The sequence below is a fragment of the Symsagittifera roscoffensis genome, chromosome 3 (assembly GCF_963678635.1).
Source record: "Symsagittifera roscoffensis chromosome 3, txSymRosc1.1, whole genome shotgun sequence".
NCBI lineage: Eukaryota > Metazoa > Xenacoelomorpha > Acoela > Convolutidae > Symsagittifera > Symsagittifera roscoffensis.
Window position 1 is genome coordinate 74,309,035 of NC_087064.1, and position 25,627 is coordinate 74,334,661.

The following is a 25,627-nucleotide window of genomic DNA, read 5'->3' on the forward strand; positions in this document are numbered from 1 at the left end:
GTTGACATGGAAAGCTCCAAGAACGGACACACAGCTCATGAGCTTCCTAGGGTTTGCCAATTACTACCGTGAATTCATTAAAGGATATGCGGACAAGGTGTATCCGATGCAGAAGCTGATGCGCAACAAAGGGAAGAAGTTCGAATGGAACGATGAGGCACAAGTTGCTTTCGAGAACATAAAGCGGGAACTGTGCGAAGCGCCAGTGCTGGGCATGCCTACAGAAAAGGGCATGTATGTTCTTGACACAGACGCATCGGTGGTGGCCATCTCAGGAATATTGCATCAAGAGCAAGAATGGAACGGAAGAACAGTTGTCCGTCCCATTGCATACGGCAGCAAAGTCTTGAGTGACACAGAGATGAAATATGGCGCACCAAAAGCAGAAATGTTTGCAGTAGTCACCTTCGTGGAGAAGTACCGTGCATACTTGGGGAGCGCTCCCTTCAAGTTACGCGTGGACAACAGAGCGTTATCCTGGTTGAAGACCTACTCGATGGATCAGAGTTATATTGGTAGATGGATAGTAAGACTGGATGGCTACCATATGATAATCGAACATAGGATGCGTGATAAACACCAGAATGCTGACAGCCTCAGTAAGAAAACTGAGTTCTATGAAAGATTGGAGCAGAAGCAGGCCAATCAGGCGGAAATAAAGGAGGGATTCTCGTTTCTGGACCAAGAAACTTATGAAGCGCTTCCCTTAACGAGATGGTTGGATAAGTCTGGACATCCAATTCCAGGGCACCCTGAGTTACCTGTAGAGAGAGCAGCCGAGATAAAGATCCTGTCAAAGGAGGACCCGGTCCCCTTGGATCTGTTGCTGCGCTCGAACCTGGTCCAGCAAGAACTCTCTCGCATGAACATAAACAGCCTCTCATTATTGGATAAAACGGTGCAAGTCACACCCCAAGTGATGCGGATGCTGGGTGGATTGTTAGAAAGAGAAGTGACCAGAGATAACCCCGAGTGGACAGCAGCAGTGGCATCGCTAACAGTCAGTGAGGAGGTGAAGATCATGCCGTCCAGACGACAGCAAGAAGAGAACGAAAGGGATTGTAGGACAATAGTTCAGCAACTAGTATCCTCAATACCCCAAGATATTTTAACAAGTACTTCTTACAGACAGAAAGAACAGGGGAGCAGCAAGCGAAAGAAAACCGTCACCTTTGTAGACCGGGATAAAGAGGGTGAAGTTGTAGAACAAAATCTGCCGCAAGACTATTTTCCGGGGAGAAGGATGATGAGAAGAACCAGCGATCACAAGATCAACACCCGGGACCAGGAAATTTGTCCGGGGAGTCTGAGATAAACGAGAAAATTCCTGATGAGAAACAGGACCTAGAGAACAAGGTTTTGTCCGGGGAGTTCAGATGGATGCGAAGAAAGCACAGACATGATCTGGAGGAGAGCGCAGTCTCCAGCACAACCTCTTCGACGAATGATGATTACCGAAACTCAGGAATAAACACCTATTCAGACAGGAATTCGACCTCGGGATCAGAACTGTCAGAACTGGCGATACACACGCTACTAGTGGAAACTCGGGCGAGAGACCTGGACAGAGAGGTGTACCAGGATCCTGACAGTGATCGCTACCTAATACCAAGCGAAAGAGTCTTTGACAACGCAGCGGATGACTTGGAAACGATAGCGGTATCGAAACGCTCGATAAGCCTGTTGCCGCAGAAAGAGGCAGTCAGGACTGATCTTCAACCGTTTCAGCAAGAAACACAACCGTTGGCGAAGATTTGGTGCGTTAAGATGGAAGAAGACACACATCAGCCCAACGAGCTGAATAGTCAGATGAGGGTCATGAAGACGTACTTGAAGGCGAGATACAGACTCTCGGACCTTCTAAGGGCGCAGAGAAATGATCGCATGACAAGCAACCTAAAAAGGTGGATAGAAATCGGTGCACCTGACAAAGGTGACCTAGAAGAAGACAGCTATAGGATCCTGAGACAATACTTCATGCAGAAGGAGGGGAGATTATATCTGAACAAGGACGGGATCGTGGCTTGCAAGAGAAGAGAAGAAGACAAGGTCTTATACAAATATAACGCGATAGTGTTGCCGCAACTCTATCAGACAGAACTATTATTCAGGTCGCATGATCAGATGGGCCATCAAGGGATCGACAAAGTGTATCAGAGGATCCTGAAGCGCTTTGAGTGGCCTGGAATGAAAAAGGCATGTGAGAAATGGGTAACAGCGTGCCTGTCATGCCAACAAGTCAAGGATCCAAGGAAATTACGATTTCCTTTACAATCGATTGAGTCGTCTGAATTCCACGAGGTGGTGCAGATAGATCACCAGAAGATATGCATGACAAACAGCGGTTATAACCAAGTCTTGGTCATGATAGATCACTTCACGAAGTATGCAGAGGCCGTGCCCTGCATAACTGCCTCGGCGGAAGAGACATGCGACCACCTGATCAATACGTGGATAGCAAGACATGGTTGTCCAATGACGTTTCAATCGGACAATGGAACGGCTTTCGTAGGCGAGCTTACGAAAGAGCTTATGAGACGGTCACAAGTCGCTCAGGCTCACTCCACGACATACCACCCTCAGACGAATGGCTTAGTGGAAAGACAGAATAGGACGTTAGTGTCGATGCTGAGGGTATATTGTTCCAGGTACATGACCGATTGGGACAGATACCTTCCACAGGTGATGGGAGCTTATAATAGCACGCAACACTCCACCACTGGAGTTAGTCCACACATGATGCTGACGGGACACGAGAAGTCTTTACCCTTGACATTCTTCTACCCAGAATATGAGGGAAAGAAAACGTCCCCACAGGTCTACGTGAGGGATGTGATCAAACGCCAACAGGAGTTGAACGATTTGTGTAGACGAAACACTCAGCAGGCACAGGCGAGGCAGAGGAAAAGATTCGACAAGAAAGCAGCTGGTGCAAAGGCTTACTCGGTGGGAGACTACGTATGGGTATTTCAGAACGTTATACCACCGAAAGGGACAAAGAAGCTTCTAAAGAAATGGAGGGGACCCTTCATGATTACAGAGGTGCACCAAGAGGGACACTTTTATAGACTGAGTACTGGCCGAGCCGCCCACTACGAAAACATCAAGCCACACAATCCATCGACAGAAGACTGGTGTATACCTGCAGACATGGAAGAAGGGGATTATCTAATGATGGATCCTGCTTGTGAGGTCAATGAAAAAGGCACCAGGGAGAAGAACGATGGAAACGAAATCGTAGAGGAAGGTACGGATACACCGCTGGACCTGGATCCAAACGAAAAGATCGAAGCGGACGATGAAACCTTACCCTACGCAGAAGAGGATTGGCAGGATCCCGAACAGACAGAGGTTCCCAAGAACTTGGAACCAGATCTTCCGTTCACGATGCGGACTCGTCAGAAGGACGGGACGAGACCAAGAAAGAAATACAATCCTTACGGTGACGACTTTGTAGTGGATAGGATAGATCTAAAGAAAATAGTGGAGGAAGTAGTGGGTTTAGAGGAAATAACCGTGTCACAAGACATTGACATAGTCGATGATCACAACGATGAGTGGGTTGACGACTGGTCGAAACCCGAGGTAGAATTCGACGATGAGCAACAGCAGTCAAATGAACAAGACCTGACGAACCTGCGTGTCTTAGAGTGGCTGAACGAAATGACATCAGACCCTAAAAAGACCAGCGTTACGATTCAAGACGTAGATCGTGAAAGCGCGAAATACATTAAGACCGAACGAGATGATCCTTCCTGGGCTGCCCAGGAAGGACAACTTCTCATTCCAGCTTCTAACCTTGACTTGATATCCGGTATGCGATCGACGGGGACGCCGATGGATATTTTTGTCCGGGGAGTGGGGGTAGGACTTACCCACACTGAAAACCTGATAATAAAAAAATTGAGAATAGCAAGAGAAACAGGAGAGTTAGAAGCAGAAACAGGCGAAGAACCTAAGAAACCTGACATAGGCAGGGTGGTTGAGTCATATTTTAACTTACCAAATGAATATTCAAGTAACATAATACTAACAGACAGTGATTTCATACTCACAAACAGAACATGTGCGATAACAATCACCGCAGACATGAGTTTTAGGACAGCGTTAGCGGCAGACTTTAAGAGAGAATACAAAAACGTGGAATTCCTTTGGAAGCAAAGACCAGGGATAGGGGGCGTAGCAGCCTTACCTCCGGCGGTGTCGCAGATACCGGGAAAGTACTTATGCTTCTTGGTAACGAGGGCGACGGAGAAGCAGCACGTGGACCCAGAAAACCTAGTCTTGTCTTTGACGAAGCTGAGGGACTTCCTGGTAGAAATGGACGTGAAGGAGCTCTCGCTTCCAGTGTATGATCCAAACAGAGGAAGACTGCATCCTCGGGAATTGTACGCGCTTGTACACGTAATATTCTCTGATACGAACATACAAGTATATCTACACAAGAAATATTACTTAAGTATAGGCTGAGTGATGTGCGAGAGAGTGTTAGGCCAAAGACTAAGTTGTATGTAATGTGTGATATGTATGTTATGTTATGTTATGTTATGTGTTAGGTTATTAAGATCATGGGTAAGTAGGGGTTAGTGACCATGAACAACTAAATGACGATCTTGGGAATCGATCCAAAGTTTGGACTGTCCAATTTTAGGTCGAATTCCAAAATTTTAGAAACCAATTGATTTTAATAAATTTTAGGATAAATATCTTTTTATCTGAACTGTCTTTAAGCAAATTTTAACGATATATGTTAAGAAAACTGACAAGTGTGACATTCGTGATTTCTTTTCTAGATCCTGATTGATCGTTTAAATTACTCACTTGAGTCAAATTATCAAATTGAATCAAATCAAACTTGGAAAGAACAGTATGGACAATTTCAACCTGGATGAATTGATGGACCTGGCAGAGGCATATGTAGGACCGATGGTAGATGCGATCTATCGTCGGCTGATCGAACGAGACTTCGCTCTGGAGGACCCAGAGGTGGTCATGTTGCTGACCGCCCTGATCAACATCTTGGGGCACGACAACCGTGGGGACCGCCCCACGGAAGTCCTGTTGATGGCAGCATATGGAGAAAGAGGAGTACTAGACCGCCCAAACATGAGAGTGATGAGTTGGAGAAACGGGGCTCTCTCAGGGAGTGACTTGGCGAATGAGCCTGGGTTGGGAAGTTCTAGGACTTACCAACCAGGTGAGATGCCAATGCCCTCTAAGCCTAAACCTGGGTTGACGAGAATGCATCAGGAGATGAACAGCGAGGCGACCTCGTCTGGTTCACCACTGAGAGGAGCTGTGCCACCAAAAAGGGCGAAAGTAACACAGAAGGTTCAGACGAACCAAACCATACAAGATCTGGACGAGATGAACGATCAGCTGAGAAGTACGAAGAAGGAGCTGGACGAGATGACCAGAAGCATGCTCCAGATGGAGGAAGATCGGGACATGTGGAGAAAGTTGTTTGAAGACTGCAACAAAAGCAGGGTCAAGAGATCGAACGCTTAAGGCAGGAATACAAAGAGCGAACGGAGCAGGTGGCGTTGACAACGGCCGTGGAGAAAGTGATACCTGCAAGGGATATTCCTCGTGGGCAGCCCCGATGGAGCTCTTGACACCTCGAGAAATGAGTCAAACAACGGAGACACGGCTTCCAGCAGAGGCAGAGACGAATCGAGTAACAATCCCGGATCCTAGTGACACCTTGGGTGATCCCGTCGTAGAGCAGACAGTGAGGAAGCTGATAGAGACAGCTGGACGACTGGTCGCTAACAAGAATGCGCCAGGTTCCGGGGTGACTGCACCCTATGGAACGATTGACGATATGGGCAGAGTACAACTCTCCCAGACCGTGATCAGACAAGGGATAAGTAATGTGACACCACTCATGGGGAGCTCGAGAATCCCAGAGAGGAAAGTACGAAAGATGCCAGCGAAGAAAGTGTCTCGTATAATAGACGTGCAGAAGAATAATCAATTGAAGTATAATTTCACGGGAGTTCCGGAGACAGATCCGAGGGCCTGCTTCAATCGAGCTACCTGGAGCCCGGCTGTGAACCTGCAGCAACCACCACTCGGGACATCTCACCTGATATTGGGAGACAGTTTAGTCAGAGTGCTGTCGAATTTGAGGACCTCGTGGGTCACCACGGTGACGGCCTTTGGAGGCGAGACAATAGCCCAATTATATCGGATGGTGGAACTGATGAATCCAGGGAAGATTCCCAATGTGATGATCTTAGTTGGGACGAATGATATCTCCAGAGGATCAGACGAGCAGGAAGCACTGTGGGAGTCAATGATGGTGTGTTTGTTCACTACCCTCTGGCAGAAGTTCAGTTGCGCGGTACTGACCGTTTGCACTGTGCCAATGAATACGAGAAGCCTGACAGCATCAGGAAGGAGACGCCGACGAGAGAACAATTGCGGAAATTAGATTGTCTAAAAGATTTAGATCTTTTTGAGACAATGTGCAAAGTTCTAAACATTCCGATGGAAGTGAAGAAGATATGGGCGAGAAAACGATTGATGCCATGGTTCAGAGCCAACATGACTGCATGGTTGTACGAGTATGCGAAAAAGCATATGTCGAAGCACGGCAGGGTGTACAGTGAATATCAGCTGGACATTGGGGCAGGAGCTTTCAAGCGAGCTCTCGTGACTCATCGGAATGCAGTGACCACCGCCGTGAAAAGAATTTCCAGGACGAGTGAGCGTGGTGGAAATGAGAAGGCAGAGATGCTGAAAGAAGATTTGGAGAGAAACGTGACGTTGTGTCTCCACAACAGTTTCTGCAGAAACAGAGAATCCAACGTGGATCCCCTACCTTGCTGTAAACAGAGGGTAGAAGAGCAGAAGTGTTGGAGGACGGCTTCCAACAGCGTCAGGATAGCCAACGATGTGCTACAAGACACGGAAACCGAAAGTGCGGAGTCAGTATCACAGGAGGAAGAAATGGAACATTGATGAATGGTCGAGAAAACAAGAGGCAACAAGAAAGAAAATTAGAAGAATTTAGAAGTCTTAGAACTTCTAAACGACGAAAAAAGAAGAGAACAAAGGAGTGATGAAGAAAAGTTAAAACTCAGTATTGTTTTATGTGTGTGAAAAACTCAAGTGAGAAACCAAGCAACCAAGTTGTAATTGAAAACTGAAACATTTAGTTGAGTTTTGAAATTGTTGCATTTGTAAATTTGCATTTTGATTTTAGCAGAAGTGGCTTTAGAGACACTCACTTATTATATATTTAGAAAGGCTTGAGGGAAGAGTATATTTAAATATTCCAGCCTGCATGATTGTTTTTAATCACTTAGGAAGACTGATCATTTTGTGGTGACGTGGAAGGCTTGAGTAATCTCTCGAAGAGGGAGATTGTTTCATTGTTCTTTCTAACCACAGAATTTCTTAGTTTTAATATTCAGGACAATAACAAGCAAGATTTCCGAAGGGAAGAAGCATAGTAGGATAATTTTAGCTTGTTGGTTGGCAGGACTGTCCTGCAAGCCAACACCTTTTAAATCTAAGAGAAAAAGTTTTAATCGGGACATTGACACTGGGAGTCAGAAAATATGTTTTATCTTAGGTTGTATCCTCAATGTGCAGATTAATGAGAGAATTTGAAGGCTATAATGATGTAGTATGATGCCATTTATATTCTGCAGTGAGTCGATGTGACGTGGATAAAAGTAATTTCGTGCATTTTGTAAATTCTGTTCGATGACACTGCCGATTTTATGAACATTGCGCGATTCAATGAGGACATTGACCGGACTGTCCGGGGAGTATGTGACATTCGACCAGAATGGCCAAAATGCAATTTGTGCAGAATTCGGAATTTTAGCAGTAAGCCTTCCGGATTGGTGGTTTTTAAGAACTAAGAGCGTTATTGGAACGTTTGGCCAGACGGTGAGGGCTGGAATATTCTAGTATTTTAAAATTTCAAAAATTCGAATGATGACGTCACATTTCTGAGAAATGCTGAAACGGCCATTTTAACAAAAAACGAGAGAGAAAACACAACAACAACATTAGTTGCGCTGACGATAGCAACGACAATCGTGATTGAAAAACAGCAGCAGATTGCAGAGAACGTTCCGAGTTGCAACTATTGTGCTGCTACAATAGTTGCAAGGCCGTTGCGAACAACGGTGAAGGGTAAGAGACAGCCTTCCGGATTAGGAGGAAATCAAGATTAACGAGCTTGATTCAGCGGATTCGTCAATCCGGAAGGGTAAAGGAACTAGAACTTTTATCCTGTTGCATAAACTTTTAGCTTCCTGTCATGTCCTGACTTGAATTTAATTAATATCTAGATTCATTTTGATAAGGATGAGAAGCTAGGAGTTGGGGGAAAGGGTTGATCCATCTTCGATGGAGATGATGATTTTTATCTACTGAACAAAAACAATAGTAATATAATAAGTAGTAACCCTGTTTTTAGGAGTGACCTCGTGGTCTGGGGATACTGAGACCCAGCCATGAGCTCACTATTTGCATGTAATTAAGTTAATTTGAGCGTTGTGGTCGAAGCCGGAGAACAGTAACGTTTTTGTCGACCCGATGTTAGAAAGACCACCGAAAAGTACTGGCTTGGTAGAGACGGTGAAAAGCATGCAAAGCTCTGTTTAGACGTTAGCCAGTCGTCTTAAGACTTAGTTTTTTTATCCGTCGATATGTATCTTCCGGGCGAATGTTACAATTTTTATTTATAACACAATAAATTCAAAGCAAATGCTGACATTTATTTAGAAATACGTTGCGCGAGTGGGTAGCCGGGCTCATCTGATTTTGAAGGTAATTTTTTGATAGCCGACCCCAAGAAAACAGGCGCTCGGCGTCTACGTTAGATGAGACAGCCGTCCAGGACATTCAAAATATCAAATCCTGTTGATTGCTGCTCGCGATCCTTGAAACTCTTGTAACTGGATTCCGGGTTGGTATATCCATGCTCAGCGCCGTCAATATTAGGCACCATCTTGTGTCGGATGTAATCATGAAATTCTCCGTCTGCGTAAAGCAGTGCTTTTGCAATCATATTAGGTGAAATCCATGTCCCATACGCTTTTTATCGCTTTTCCAAGTGGGTTTCTTGGAGCTGAAGCTGATCTGTGTATCAGAAACTTAAGAATACTAACAGCTGTGCCGGTCATTTACCACACAGTTATCACCAAAACAAAAAAAGCTAGTTTAAAACTGCCTTCTAAAAAATCAAGCAAAGAAATCAAAAGAAGATAGAGCGCTCCGTGAACGCGAAAAATTAAGGTGACCGAAATTAAGGTGAAAACTGAAAAGGTGTAATTAAGGAACTTAAGGTGAAAATTATAATGACCGACCGAGCGAAAGCTGACAAGATATTAGAATTTAAAATTTCAAGTATCGTTTCTAACAAAAATTGCGATAAATCCAGATCGAGTATCGGTATCGAAGTATCGGAGACAAAAAAGTATCGGTATCGAGTATCGATATATCGATGTATCGAACGATACTATTGATATAGTATCGTGCTCCCTGGTCACGACTTGTTCTTTTTCTAAGGATGAGACAGCTCTACTCTGGTTCGATTTATACGGCGAAATTGCGAATAGCAATTTCACACTCCTAGATTTTGAAGTACTTTCCCGCGATTGTAGTTCGATTCTTCTGATGTTATTTTCTTGTGCTTTCAGTTGTCGCGAGAAACTCGAGCATGACATGCTCAATTCGAATTTTTGAAAAATTGCGTTTCACCCCAAAATCAAGACTGAGCATTGCTCAAGGTCAAACTTCCAAATATGACCGACTGGCAGAAAAATAATTTTAATTAATTTGTCTGGAAGTTTCTGAGTCATAATTTCGATTTAGACATGTACGTTTTAAATAAACAATAAAAAATATTTGGTACTAAAATTTCAGTGTTAATTCCCTGCTCCTACACTCAACGCGCGTGTTCAAGCCCGGTTGCTTTCCTGAAATTTATTGCCTCTAGTGTTAACAGTTTTGTTTGGTTGTTCGACCTATCTATAGTTTCCCAACTATTATCTGCGCTATTTCCCTGAAGACTGCATTGCTAAAGGTGGAGGCCTACTGGTGAGTCTGCTTTGTTATGTTCCTCAATTCTAGTGGTCAAAGGTCGAACAGTTTGTCCAACATAGGTGGAAGTTCATCCACTACATGATAGTTTATTAACCACTCCTGACGTGAGGTCAATTAAAAAAGCTGACTTCAGCGATGGTAAACAAGATTCTAGCTTTCTTGTGCTGAAAACCAGTTGAATTTTGGTTGAATTTCGTAAACTGCTTGCAAAATATTGGTTTTGGTTATCTCTATATTCCACCATCAGCATTGGAGGCTTGACATCTTTTGGTGATTGAGTTGAAGAACTCTTCTCCTTATCCAGGAGCTTGCCTTTACCCTCGATGATTTTGCCCAGGGCGTCTGCTGCTACCTTTGCGGACCAATTTTCAGGGTACTGATTTGTCCGCCATTAGTTTTGATAGCCGTATCAAATAGCTCCCAATGAGATGTACCCCTGAACACTCTATGTACAGTGCCTTGGATAACACTACGCTTATACTGAGTTGGGGCGCAGTTTTTATAGTTCAGTATAGTCCCAGTATCTGTTGACTTTTGATACCAATTGCAGGTTACAAACCAATCCTACGATACAATTATGTTCAAATCCAGGTTGGCAAATTGCCCTCTGAATTAGTTTCCTCTAGAGTGAACTGCAGATTTGGCCGAAGAGAACTGGCGGCATTGAGAATACAACTCGGCTCACTTTTAACTGTTCTAACAATGTCATCCACATACTTGAGGAACAGTTTTACATGTGGATTATCCTTCTCCTTGTTTATAGCTCGACAGCAGTTTTCACAATACCATACTATCTCTGATTTTCATCCGCATACATCATCGGATATTTTTCCGCATTTTAAATAACACCTGTTTCGGCAACTCTCAAAATCAACCCCCATGATCTATATGTTACTTTCCTGCTGCAACTTGGGCACAGACCGTTTTCGTCATTCATTGGCTGTATCTCCGTTCCCATCGGTTTTTCATGTCTCAGGAAAAACTCGTACTCTTTCAGCCATTGGTTTTGCAAGAATTACGGCGAGGGAAGGGCCCATTGCTAGACCCTCAACTTGCACATACAATCACAATTGTAATATACTTTTGAAATCATCACAATTGAAATATACTTTGCTGACCGCTCCCTACTTTTATCATTATACGCGCCGCGTACACAGGCAGCGTTTGCAAGCTTTATTGCGAGGGAGGTTCTCTGCCTAAGAAAAATACCTGCCCCGGATTCCTCGGTACACGTAGTGACAGACAGAGCTTATTTTATTTCTGAAAATTCGTTTTCCGGATCTTCTTCATGAATCAAACCAAAATTTTAAAGCGTCAAGATATGTTCTCTCATAGCCAACTGTTGACAGTTGGAAAGAGTAATGAACGAGAGTAAACAGAAAAATATTACTAACTCCGTTGAAAAAAATCGCGACGTTCGAACTTGAAGAGAAAAAAAGATGCCATTTAAGTTTTTTGAGTTTCTAGAACAATTTGAGCTCTTTTGATAACAATGACCGAACCTAAAAAAATTGAATGAGGAAGTTAATTTTTTAAGCCGCTGGAAATCTAAATTCAAATTCCACTTTAAAAACTAAAAATTATTCTTGTTTTTTGCGCCATTTGCACATTCGTATTTGGAGAATGCTATTTAAGTAACTTTCAGCAGATGAATTTCAATTGATTTCACAAAGTGCAAATAAAGCTAAGTAAATTCAAAAATAATTTTTTTTGACTAAATGAACAACTGCAGTTTTTGGAACATTTGATGACTTTTTCCTGAAAGCCATAAAAATAAAATCACCGAGACCTACGCCTTTCACAACATTCATTACTAATAATCAAAGTGCTCCAAACTAAAAACTTTGCTTAAGGTAGTTTTCGGTCTGACTGCTGAGATTGGAAAGCCGGGTGAAGCTAGTAGGCAATCGGAAACAAAACACCCAAGCCACTTAGGCTTCCGGGAGAAGTTGCTTTTGTTGTTTATCAATCAATTTTACATTTGTTGCCTTTAAAATGTAACAATCCAAAAAACATTTCGCAAACAACAAAGGCTTGTACGCTAAAAAATTAAAAGAATTTTGACAAAATATACAGAGCCAAATTTAGCAACCATATCCTTTGATTTAGCAACACTTTGCGACTTAATTCTCCTATAGGGGAGCGTAAAATCACAAAATCAACATTGGCTTTGACTTTTTTGAAACTACTTTTTGAAACTGACAGTTGATTGTATTGTAAAGCGTCCCAGAAAAAAAAAAGCTTTTAACTTTTAGGCTTGAATCATAGAATTTTCCCAATTTCAGAAAACTATAAAAATTTGAGACGAAAGGCCAGGCGACCAGTTATCTGGATACTGATTGTCCGACAACTATTAACAGTTGATTCTCATTATCTTTTCAAAATTCTTTTTGTTTTTTTACTTATAATTTTTTTAAATTGTTTTTATTATTCTTCGTTTTTTTTTGTTATAGTTATTGTTATTGTTATTGCTATTTTTATTGTTATCGTTTATAGTTTTTGGTTTTGTTACTGCTATCAGGATTGTTGATGTTAAAGTGGTTGTTATCAAATTTATTTTTTGATCTTTTTTTCTTTATTATCATAAATCTTATGATTATTTTGATTCATTACGAAGCTAAGCGGTGCACTGGATAATTTTGTGTTTCTATGTTTCTGGGCTCCAAAGACAAGCACTTAAACATGTCAGTTTTTGTCTGGTTGATAAAAAAATAAAATGACAAAAGAAGAACAAAGTAAGCGTCTTTGTTGCGGAACCCACCTAAAATTCGCAAAATACATCTTTTGGCCTCCTATTTTTGCATAGTTGTTATATAGGTGATTATAATAATATAATCACCGTAAATGTCTTCATTATAATGTTGTTCTTATTATAATCTTTACCAATTCAACAGAATACAAATCACAGGAGAAAACAGCCAAGTTTTTATTTGCTTCTCAAAAGTAGTAGTTTTTACAAATAGGGTTTTTATGTTCAAAAAACGGTGTCTTTACTACACCGATATAAAACTTCTAGTAGTTATTTTGAATTGGTTTTTCTCAGATGAGCATAGTGAGAAAAAAAATATTTTGTCGGGGCTAATCGAAACATTTTGAGTTTTGGGTGGGTATGTCTAAATATATGTAGCAGACCTTGACGTGGGATTTCTAGAAGACTGACCTGAGCCCGGATTGAAGTGACCCCTGTAGCACAACATAACTGCCAAAATGTTGTATTTATCTTTGGGTGCTGAATTGACTTCATCATCTTTGGGTGGGTCACTCGACGAAAGGATGTCAGTTTCGGCTCCAAAGCTAGCTCGGACGGCGAATAAAAAAACGAGAAAATAAATCAATTGCGAGAAACAAAAGTAAAACATTTTTCTCGAGAAATGGCACCAAAAAGGATTGGACTTTGCTTTTAAAACCCTTTTACGTTATTTTCTAAATCGTAAATTTTCGAATTATTAGTTGCCTAGATTCAAAATGGTTGAATTTGACGGGCAAAAGTACATCAATACGCCCAATTTTGTTCAGTGTTTAAGCTCATCGGTAAAACAACGATCAAAGTACTAGTTAGCAAACACCGCTTCTCAATCAAGAAAAAGAAACTCATTGGCACAGTTTATTTTTGTTTATTCAGTCTAAATCAACTCGTTTGAACTTTGAAGCCTAGAATATCTGATGATCTATTCGGATCAAAACTTTTGCCTACAATCTTCATGTAAGGGAGCTTAATGGCCCCTCTCTTCAGTACTATATTGGTTACAAAATTATCACCTAAATTGTGGACGCAAGAGGTCTAATTTTGAGCAGAATTTTTAGACAGTTCGTTCTTGCAATAACATGATCCAGACTGTTGGGTAAAAACGAATCAAAATTTTGGTTCACTATCGTTCCCTCTTTTGCAAAACACAAAAGCCTGGCGGGATTCGAACCCACTCTCGGCGTGTCTAAGTCATCTGTATTGCCTTTACTTCACCCATTCCCAAAGTCAAGACAAACTCCCGATGCCTTCTAAATCAAGACAAATGAGCCTAATTTTTGAGATACTGGGTCCACTCATCTTCTTTCATGAAAAAAGTGAGCCCAATTTCTGTGAAAAAGAGGTTCAACAATGAAGGCCAAATTATTAAAAGTTGGGCTCATTCGCCGGATATTTTTTCCGTGAAGCCTGTTGAATCAGTCCAGTTTTTGAAAGATAATTGTTGAAGGAGCTCAACTTTTGGTAAAAGAGGCGAATGAGACAAACCTTTTAGTAAATTTGAAACATTGAGAACGAGGCTAAAATTATTTCCAAAAAGGTCTGCATAGTGTTTTGGAGAGCCAAGAGATCAGTTTCATCAACCTACAAAAAATTGACCAAATTCTGCATTTGTATCTTCAAAATCTACAAACAAATATTCATCGGTAATCTATCTTAATAGAAACCGATAATATCATACCGAAAAAAAATACCAGACAGCACCTCGAAACTCTGGGAAAGACCAAAAAATGTTAGAAAATGTTGCATCATTTGCCCCATTTTTTTTGGTTTATTATTTCGAAAAAAAGCAAAACAAAACGTTTTGTCATCTTTTGCAGCTGTTTTTTCTTACTTTATATTTGAGCTCTGCTTCGTTTTCATCTAAATGTTTAGTTTATGCATACCAAATTTTTCAACGTTGCACACAGTTTAAATAAAACGCAAACTTAGAGCTCTAATCATTACTAGAAAAAATTTAACAAACTTAATTTGATATTTTGTTAAATGTTTTATTCACCGGCGATGCGCAAACGCCGATAGTTTTTTACTCAAGGGCTTTATACCAATTTTCCTTTTTATGGGCAAATACTTGGAGAGTTCGAAGCTTCTGACTCCCAATCTGAATAATGATAGAAGTTAGTTTATAAATTTAAAAAAAAACACTCAAAAAATCATCTTAGACAAAACAAAAAAAACCCAGATATCCTAATATCGAATGGTGTCTATACCAAAAAAAATCTCATAAAACTTGAGGCGAATTAGTTGTCCAGTTATTTATAATTTTAATTATCATTTAATTATAATTTAAATTATTAATTACAATGAAGAAGCACGCCGACTATTTTGTGTACAATCACCCGCCAGAGGGCTTTGATGAGGACAAATTGCGCAGTTTTCTGCTGACTGCTTTTGTGGGCAGTGAACCCATTGTGAAGTCATTACTTCTTCAGGGAGAGATCAACTTGCCATCTCTCGAACTCTACATCAACAACATGGGTTAGTTAGTTTAGTTTAGTTCAGTTGAAAAAGACGAGGCTAGTTAGGGGGGGGGGGGGGGGGTTTGGTTACGGGAAAGTGGGATTGAGGAGGGAGGTAGTAGGGGGTTGGGTTATTTATTATTGGTTCTTTTTTAAAATCAAACTGATAACATCCAACCACTTCGTTATCAGGAGTGTTTTTTTGCTGCCGCTGCTGTTGCAGTTATACCACAACATTGACCTGAAAAACGTCTAAAAAAGTGAACTAACAGTCTAATTTGATGCGGTTGCCAAAAATTTCGTTACATATTTGAACGTATTTGATCTTAAAATTTCTCAAAAAAATGAAGAAAACGAACTAGGAGTTTTGCGACAATAAGAAGTGCTAACTAAACAAAAGATTCATCTTTTCCTAAAAATCTTCAACTGAAAATCTGCAGTGCTTTCTTTATTTGGTGTTTTTTGAAATTTAGAGAAGTTGATTTCCCCAAAGTAATAGAATTGGTAGATAACCTTTTAATCGTCTTTCATTGAAATATATTAGATGCAGTGCTAATTTAATCCAAATTATGAACAAGACTGCTCGTATCAGGGCGAAGCCCTGAATGTTTCGACTGCCTTTTAAAGTTTATGGAGCAGCAGTAATAACATTAAAAAAATTAAACGAAATAAAATAAAATGAAAATTATTTTCTCTAAAATTTGAAATTTTTTATGAAAATCATCCCCCCACACGCCATATAGAGTACAAAAAGATAGAGATCGTTCCTTGTAACAAATCAATTATTGCAAATAAGCTTCGTTCAACCAATTTGGAACGATTTATAAGACGGATTAAACCTCCGCTTACGCGTTAATAGCGTGAATTATATCGCGCGTTAATTGTTGTAAATTGGTCAAAATGGCCAAAATGGCAATCTTTAAACCCTCATAACTTTACGAAAAATAATCACAGGTGAAATATCTTTTCAAATTTAAGCTCAGGAAAACAATACCTTTTGAATGATATAAAAAAAAATTCCGTCGAAAATGGTCAGTTAAAAAGTCGAAATTTGTCTGAAGAAAAAAAATCCACCCCGAGCACAAATATTCCGTTACTTTCGTACCAAAAGTCGGAACAATTATAGTCGTGAAGCAGTAACCGCCAGGTGAACAAGTTCTAGTTTTTTTTTTTTTTTCATTTTAATTTTCAGCCAATTGTGTCAAGTTCATATAATTAAACCGGCTATCTTAAGGTGTATATCGCCAGGAAATTGTCTTTTATACCACTAAATGGGTTCAGTTTATTGAGCGACCTTTTTTGTTAGAGTATAAATCTACTTTTTTGCTACCTTTGCTCTTCAGAAATTGTATTTAGTTTATGTTAATTCCAATCTCATGCTTTTGCAATTAAGTTTATTTGAATGTCTTTGGTTTTAGGGCAGCATCCTGCAATCCAAATGGGTTCGTTGGTTGTCCTTCTCCGAGTTGCTATAAAGTTTGTTTAACAAACATTTGGTTAATATGCCGTTTTGTAACAACGAGAAATTATTTCTTCTTGTTGTTGTTCCTAAAAAGCGACAATTCGTAGCTGTAGATTAAGCGGCACACTGATTTACGCGCAGTTTTCCTCTCGTGCCTGATATTAGCGAAACGGAGAAAACATGCGCTACTTGCCAGAAAGCATGATGCCTTGTTACAAATTTCGTTTTATGCGAAATGTTGCTTTATACGAATTGTCGTTCCATATACAAATTGTCGCTTTCTAGGAAATGTTGCCCGTTACGAATGGTCGCCTTTCCCATTAAAACTGTTAAACGCCGCTGGGCTGGGGAGGAGAATGAAAATAGATCTTAACCTGGTCTATTTGGGAAAGGGGATGTTAATTTTCTCCTGTTATTTCAGTTGAGAAGTTGCGGGACAGACAGAGTACAATTCTGGCCACAGATGAGATCTCTGGCGCACTAGTGGGTTGTTGTGTGGCCTTCACGGCCAGACAAGGCAAGAGTCTCCTGGAAGACATCCTTCAACTGTTCCCCATTGACATGAAGATCCACTACGACTTATACAACAATCTATTTAAGGGTACGTTCAATTATGCAAGTGTCAGCTCTAAAAATTTCCTGAAAGACAAAAAAGTCACCATCATGTTTTTGAAATCACCAACGAAATATGAAATCATTCTAGAATTTCAAACAAGATTTCAAACTAAAACTGAACGGGATTTAATGAGACGCCAAGCTCGATCCTCTCCCAAACCTAAAATCGCAAGAGAAAAACAATCTTTTTTCTCGATTGGTACTCCGAACAAGACTGTTATTTCTTTCGCATTTTATCGTTCTGCTTTTTTACTCAGGCGTGTCTCTGTCTTCGAGTGGAAAAGTGCCGGTGGTGGTGTTGAACGTGACTGTGAGTCCAGTATTCAGACATCAGGGAGTGGCCACTAAGATGCTGGAGACACTCATCTACAACTGGAAACAGTGAGTGCAGTCGACACTCTTATTAGACATAGATATATTACGTTATTCGGCGAAGCTCCAAGGTAGCGAGGCGCGTTGAATAGCAAAGCTCCTAGGTAGTGAAGATCGCATATAGCGAAGCTATCAGGTAACAAGGCTCGTCTCATAGCGAAGCTTCATGTAGCGAAGCGCATTTCAAAGCGAAGCTCGCAGGTAGCGAATATCGTCTCATAGCGAAGCTCGCAGGTAGCTAGGCTCGTCTCATGGCGAAGCTCCGAGGTAGCGAGGCGCGTTGAATAGTAAAGCTCCTAGGTAGTGAAGATCGCATATAGCGAAGCTATCGGATAACAAGGATCGTCTCATAGCGAAGCTTCATGTAGCGAAGCTTCATGTAGCGAAGCGCGTTTCAAAGCGAAGCTCGCAGGTAGCGAATATCGTCTCATAGCGAAGCTCGCAGGTAGCTAGGCTCGTCTCATGGCGAAGCTCCGAGGTAGCGAGGCGCGTTGAATAGCAAAGCTCCTAGGTAGTGAAGATCGCATATAGCGAAGCTATCAGGTAACAAGGCTCGTCTCATAGCGAAGCTTCATGTAGCGAAGCGCATTTCAAAGCGAAGCTCGCAGGTAGCGAATATCGTCTCATAGCGAAGCTCGCAGGTAGCTAGGCTTGTCTCATGGCGAAGCTCCGAGGTAGCGAGGCGCGTTGAATAGCTAAGCTCCCAGGTAGTGAAGATCGCATATAGCGAAGCTATCGGGTAACAAGGATCGTCTCATAGCGAAGCTTCATGTAGCGAAGCGAATTTCAAAGCGAAGCTCGCAGGTAGCTAGGCTCGTATCATGGCGAAGCTCTAAGGTAGCGAGGCGCTTTGAATAGCAAAGCTCCCAGGTAGTGAAGATCGCATATAGCGAAGCTATCGGGTAACAAGGATCGTCTCATAGCGAAGCTTCATGTAGCGAAGCGCGTTTCAAAGCGAAGCTCGCAGGTAGCGAATATCGTCTCATAGCGAAGCTCGGAGTTAGCGAGGCGCGTTTCATAGCGACGCTCTCAGGTAGCAAGGCTCGCCTCATAGCTAAGATCCCAGGTAAAGAGGTTCGTCTCATACTGAAGCTCCCAGGTAGCAGTTTCGTCTCATGGCGAAGCTCCGAGGTAGCGAGGCGCGTTGAATAGCAAAGCTCCTAGGTAGTGAAGATCGCATATAGCGAAGCTATCGGATAACAAGGATCGTCTCATAGCGAAGCTTCATGTAGCGAAGCGCATTTCAAAGCGAAGCTCGCAGGTAGCTAGGCTCGTATCATGGCGAAGCTCCAAGGTAGCGAGGCTCGCCTCATAGCTAAGATCCCAGGTAAAGAGGTTCGTCTCATACTGAAGCTCGCAGGTAGCTAGGCTCGTCTCATGGCGAAGCTCCGAGGTAGCGAGGCGCGTTGGATAGCAAAGCTCCTAGGTAGTGAAGATCGCATATAGCGAAGCTATCGGATAACAAGGATCGTCTCATAGCGAAGCTTCATGTAGCGAAGCGCATTTCAAAGCGAAGCTCGCAGGTAGCTAGGCTCGTATCATGGCGAAGCTCCAAGGTAGCGAGGCGCGTTGAATAGCTAAGCTCCCAGGTAGTGAAGATCGCATATAGCGAAGCTATCGGGTAACAAGGATCGTCTCATAGCGAAGCTTCATGTAGCGAAGCGAATTTCAAAGCGAAGCTCGCAGGTAGCTAGGCTCGTATCATGGCGAAGCTCTAAGGTAGCGAGGCGCTTTGAATAGCAAAGCTCCCAGGTAGTGAAGATCGCATATAGCGAAGCTATCGGGTAACAAGGATCGTCTCATAGCGAAGCTTCATGTAGCGAAGCGCGTTTCAAAGCGAAGCTCGCAGGTAGCGAATATCGTCTCATAGCGAAGCTCGGAGTTAGCGAGGCGCGTTTCATAGCGACGCTCTCAGGTAGCAAGGCTCGCCTCATAGCTAAGATCCCAGGTAAAGAGGTTCGTCTCATACTGAAGCTCCCAGGTAGCAGTTTCGTCTCATAGCGAATATCCCAGGTGGCGAAGCTTGTGTCATTTTTTGTTTAAAAAAATGTTTAAGGGCAGCAAATGGATTATGATTTTCCAAATAGTATGATGTTCCAACGTTTGCAGTTTATTGTATTTCACAAAAAAACGCGAGCCGTAGCCAATTTGTTTTCGTTAAAACTAGCTTTTAAATGTCTGTTCTAGGGCAAAACAAGTCAACTCAGTTTATGTAGTTTCCACTGGTAACGGTTCACATCACGTGGACAGGGTGGGGACTGGGGCGGTAGGGACCCCTACTGGGAAACAGGAGGAGAGGGAGAAGAAGACAAGTCTGCCAAAGAACCAGCAGCAGCTCCATTTCAGCCACCAGCTGTTTCTCAATCTGGACTTCGTTCCTCTGCACAGGGTAGACTACAGAAAGATCAATGCAAACCGTGAGTTGTTATTCAAATTGAAGGATCTTTTTCATCCCCTCAAATTGATTTTTTCTTGATCTTTACGCTTGCTTTTATGGCTGAATGTGTGATTTTTTGCTACAGCGAACAAAGAAATGTGTTCAGAATAGTTCATTTACTCAATTAATTAAAAAAGAATAAAATTGTTCTTTTTTCAAAACTGATATTCAAAAGTGAAATTCAAACTCACGTTTGTGAGTGGGATGGGAGATTGTGTAACAGATCCGCACTGTTACAAGAAACGGGCTAAGCAACAGCATCTACCATACAAAAACAAATGGGAAACAACTTCAATTCAAATTACTCAAACCAGAACTCAAATAACCCATTCAGGGTCAAACAGGAACCTACACTATCAGTTCAGAAAAAGAACTTACAAAACAGAATAAACCGTGCTCAAAATCAGAATTCTACATTCGGTAAACCAAACAAACCAACCAAAAACCAGAAAGCATGTTATTTCGGCGTCAAGGATTATTCGCTTAATCATAAATTATCGTGCCCAGCTAGAGGTGTAATCTGTAAATCATGCAACAAAAAGGGACCGTTCGCCAGATGTTGTAATTCCACCAAAAATGTAAATAATGGAGATAATGAGTCAAATTCTACAGTAGAAGAAAATATAAACTTCATAACGTCGGACAGCGAATCAGAGTTTGGCGTTCTGAAAGTTTCAGGAACTAGTCATCAACATCCTAATCCAAAGTCTCGCCGAGGGAACACTTATCCCACGCGAAACACATTATATCAGTTCCCAAATTATTCTCAGTCAAAAAACTGGATGTAATAAACTCATCATCGGGAAAAATCAAGAGCCTTCTAGTTACCTTAAGGGTAAATAACTCATTATTCAAAACCACTGTAGATACGGGCAGTCCAGCCTTTATTGTAAATAAAAATACAGCGGACCTCCTTTTAAGGACAGGAAAAAATTTAAAAATATATCCTAAATCATCATTGCCTATCGACATATCTTATGTTGATTATAACCACAAGCCGATTGAAATATTTGGAACCCTGGTAACAGACATATCGTCATTAGGCTGGAAAGTCAAATAGCCAATTACCTAATGTCACATGAAAACAGGACAAGATGTCTGCTAGGACAAGATGTCTACAGGAGTCCTGAAAACAGGACAAGATGTCTACTAGGCCTAGTTTTACAAGATGCAATAGGGGTCAAAACAACCCAATCACGCCCATTGGAAGAATTTTTACTCAAAACATACAAAGACATCTTCATAAGACTTAGCAGATCAAAAAATCACCGGGTACACACAGTCTTCAAGCAACCTCTAATTCCAATTAAAGAAAAGGGTAGGAGAATCCCGATTCACAAACAAGTAAAAGTTGGAGAGGAAATCAAACGTCTTATTAGAGAAGGTCATATAGTTAAATTGAACAAGTGTACCAGCGAATTTTTTGTAGCACCTGTGGTTATTAAGGCAAAGAAGGATGGTTCAGTGGAAATAGCGTTGAACGCAAAACCCATGAACGCTCGGATTTTTAAAACCAATATCAAATGCCATATCTTTTAGAACAACTGGACGTAGCAGCCCAAACAATCAATTCCAACTTACCGGGTGAAGTATTTTTCACTTCTTTAGATCTTAAATACGCTTTTAGTCAGCTCCAATTAAGTGATTCGGTCAGTAACCACTGTAATTTAAAATCTTATATGGAGACGCTACAGGTACTTACTGCTTCAAAACCGGTTTTTATGGGCTTTCAGACATGCCTAAAGAATTTCAAAAGGCAATGGACAACACTCTTAGCATGATACCGGGTGTCATTTGATTTTTAGACAATATCCTAATTGTTACAAAAGGGTCGCTTTCTAATTGACCACAATCTAATTATAAATAACGTATTTGAAAGTCTGTACAAAGACAGTTTCGCATTGAAGCTATCGATATGTGAGTTTTCAGTAAAAAAAAATCTCTGGCTGGGTTTCGACATTGATCATCTAGGCTATAGACCTAAACACTCTAAGGTCCAAGCTATTCTAGAAACGAAACCCTCAAGAACTCTTAAACAAATAATATCCTTAATTGGGCATACTTAACCATCTCCAACGTTTCCTACCTTACCTACAGTTATTTAGGGAAAAGTTCCGCCCATCCCTGACATCATCTAACAAAATAGAAATTTATTTGGGATAAGAGTCAACAAGACGCCTTCGAAGCTACATTGAAACTTAGATCGGTTATCACCACGGTGTACCACTACGATCCCAAGAGAAAATCAAGAATCAAATGTGACGCCAGTCACAGTGGGTTAGGAGCGGCCCTAGAACAACAACTCATGAAGGACACTTGGGTACCGATGTCGTTTGCATCTAGATTCCTCAACGTTCAAGAAAAAGAAATACAGCACCAGCAAACTCGAATTGTTAGCATTAGTTTGGTCCTGTGAACACTTTGGGAATTATCTACTGGCAACAACTTTGAAATACTTACTGATCATAAAGCAATAATCTCGGCTCTGAAAACTAATCGCGGTAACAAATCTTATCATTCAAGATTAACCAGGTGGACAGATAGACTCCTACCTTTTAACTTCGACATATTTCACATTTCCGGATCAAAACTAGGAATCGTCGATTATCAATCCCGTTATCCGACTTTCGAAGCACCGGACCCTTCTAATTTTGACGAGCAGTTTGTAGTCAAAACTATTAATAAATTCTTCCCAGCTTGTGACACTATAGAAAAACTATGGATGGAAATAATTTCCGATAGGCAATATTCCACCCATACTCTCCAGTTGTCAGCATAAACCAGGCAGATAAGGACTTATTCACCCACAAAATCATAGATATAGAAAGCAAGAAGGATCGGGTTATCAAATTCATTGAAAACACTGCCAATATCACACAAGAGGGCGACAAAATTTTGCAAGACCCGATCAACGATCGGTCGAAATGCACAAACGTTTGAGGGCGACCAATCATGTAAGTACTCTCCCGCCAAAATGGACGTAAATATGCAATTTTTTGAGGATACTCACTCTATCAACCAATCAAATATCTCCAATGTAATTTATGCTCAACCGCTAGAGTTAACTCAGCGAAACTCTCATGTCATTTCTGGCAATTCTCGGCCAACGTCAACAACAAATAAATACCAGTCAATCTAATCAATCCGACCGAGTTTTAGCCAATTCATTCATTCCTTTTTCAGATATGTGGTCTAATGTACCAAAAGAAGTTCAAACGAACGACAGTTTCGAACGCCTCCTAAACGAAGTAGCGCCCATACCAGATGACCTCTTCGCCAGAACAAGATCAATGAGAAGGGCAGGGCAATAAGGAGAAAGAAACCCACGCATTAAAACCAACACAGAAAAAGAAAAGGGGAACTCAACTGAAATTCAAATACGCCCAAATTTTAGCAAATAAGAGATCGAAAAGGGGAAAGGTTGCAACCATCCAGAGGAAGAAGAAGACCCAAATCAACAGGATAAACGCTGCTCAACCAAGGAAGTTTGCGACAGACGACAGGAACTCGCTCCCAGGTTTAACGGGCTTTCTCGACGCAGACATTTTGTCAGAACTGGTCGACGAGGACCCAACTTATCGCCTTATGAAACAAGCGATACTCAGTAAAGACTATGAGGGATTTTTGAGAATAGACCCATACATCAATTCGTTCTGGAATGCAGCAGCAATCGTCAACGGTTGCATCATCATTGACGACCGCATCGCCATCCCCTCCTGTTTGCAAAAAGCAGTCCTATCGAGACTACACAGATCCCAGGATACAGGGGCCAGGAAGCCTTGATAGACGCAGCGCATTACATCTGGTGACAAAGAATCAACCGGAAAATAGTCAGAATGTGCAAGGAGCGCAAGGAATGTACTTTATTTGGTAAGATTTTGAAACTTATTAACAAGTTTAGCTGATCGAAACCTCTTCCATTATTGAACGAACCTAAACGAGAAATTCAATTAGACTATGCAGGACCACTTTCGGATGGAGCAGGGGCCAATTTACTTTCTGGTCGCTTGTAACATTCGCCCGGAAGATACATATCGACGGATAACAAAACTAAGTCTTAAGACGACTGGCTAACGTCTAAACAGAGCTTTGCATGCTTTTCACCGTCTCTACCAAGCCAGTACTTTTCGGTGGTCTTTCTAACATCGGGTCGACAAAAACGTTACTGTTCTCCGGCTTCGACCAGAACGCTCAAATTAACTTAATTACATGCAAATAGTGAGCTCATGGCTGGGTCTCAGTATCCCCAGACCACGAGGTCACTCCTAAAAACAGGGCTACTATTTATTATATTACTATTGTTTTTGTTCAGTAGATAAAAATCATCATCTCCATCGAAGATGGATCAACCCTTTCCCCCCAACTCCTAGCTTCTCATCCTTATCAAAATGAATCCAAATATTAATTAAATTCAAGTCAGGACATGACAGGAAGCTAAAAGTTCGTATGAGTCAATAAAAGTTTTCCGTCCCGAGACCCTTCCGGATTCTTGAATCCGGTGAATCAAGCTCGCTAATCTTGATTTCCTCCTAATCCGGAAGGCTGGTTTCTCACCCTTCACCGTTGCTCGCAACGGCCTTGCAACTATTGTAGCAGCACAATAGTTGCAACTCGGAACGTTCTCTGCTATTCCTGCAATCTGCTGCTGTTTTTCAATCACGATTATCGTTGTTATCGTCAGCGCAACTAATGTTGTTGTGTTTTCTCTCTCGTTTTTTGTTAAAATGGCCGTTTCAGCATTTCTCAGAAATGTTACGTCATCACTTCGAAAATTTAAAATTTTAAAATACGGGAATATCCTGACCTTCACCGTTCTGCTAATCATCCGGATAACGTCGTTAATCCTTCAAAATCATTAACTCGGAAGGTTCACTGCTAAAATTTCGAAGTCTGCAGAGATTGCATTTTGGCCATCCTGGTCGAATGTCACAGCTATCGACCGCTACTCTAAATACCCTTCAATTCTGTTAACCAGAACGACAGGTGCCAAAAAGATCTTGAAATTTCTAAAGGACTATGTCACTATTCATTCTATCCCAAAATCGATTAGGACAGACCAACATTCATGTTTTAAAAACAATGCAGTCAAACTTTTTTGCGTCGCTAAGGGGATTAAACACATTTTCTGCGCAGTAGGCGACCACCGAGGTTGTGGCCTAGTTGAAAGAATTATTCAGACCATCAAAAGGAAATTAGGAGTGATGCAACTGGAGGAAAACTCCGAAAATATTGAAAACCGTTATAGAAGAAAAAACCGTTATATTGAAAACCGTTATATCATGAATGTCCAAAAATGTAAAATCCAAATTAAATTTAGATTCCAGGAACTTAGAAAGGGACGTGCTAACCGCGGAACAAAGAAGGGAGGATTGTGACAGCAGACCCAGAGTGAAGATCAAGAATAAAGGGTCTAGTTGCCCAGATGTCACACCTGGATTTGGAGGCCCTACCACGTCAATCTCAGAGAC

At 41.4% G+C, this 25,627-nt stretch overlaps 2 protein-coding genes across 3 annotated transcripts in view; one reads left to right on the forward strand and one right to left on the reverse strand.

Annotated features, from left to right (window-relative positions):
- Positions 1–13,659, reverse strand: part of LOC134842269 (UDP-glycosyltransferase UGT4-like) — a 29,472-nt gene extending 15,813 nt beyond the window's left edge. The window contains exon 1 of one of the 2 annotated variants that reach the window (XM_063858536.1): positions 13,232–13,659. In XM_063858536.1, the coding sequence (XP_063714606.1) occupies positions 13,232–13,430 (199 nt within the window). In that variant the 5' untranslated portion in view covers positions 13,431–13,659. The remainder of the gene's footprint in view (positions 1–13,231) is intronic. The other variant, XM_063858535.1, reaches the window with a different exon arrangement.
- Positions 13,660–14,718: 1,059 nt separating this feature from the next.
- Positions 14,719–25,627, forward strand: part of LOC134842512 (uncharacterized) — a 32,843-nt gene continuing 21,934 nt past the window's right edge. Inside the window, exons 1-4 of the mRNA XM_063858892.1 lie at positions 14,719–15,292; positions 17,157–17,336; positions 17,608–17,731; positions 19,910–20,139. Coding sequence (XP_063714962.1) covers positions 15,118–15,292; positions 17,157–17,336; positions 17,608–17,731; positions 19,910–20,139 — 709 coding nt within the window. The 5' untranslated portion in view covers positions 14,719–15,117. The remainder of the gene's footprint in view (positions 15,293–17,156; positions 17,337–17,607; positions 17,732–19,909; positions 20,140–25,627) is intronic.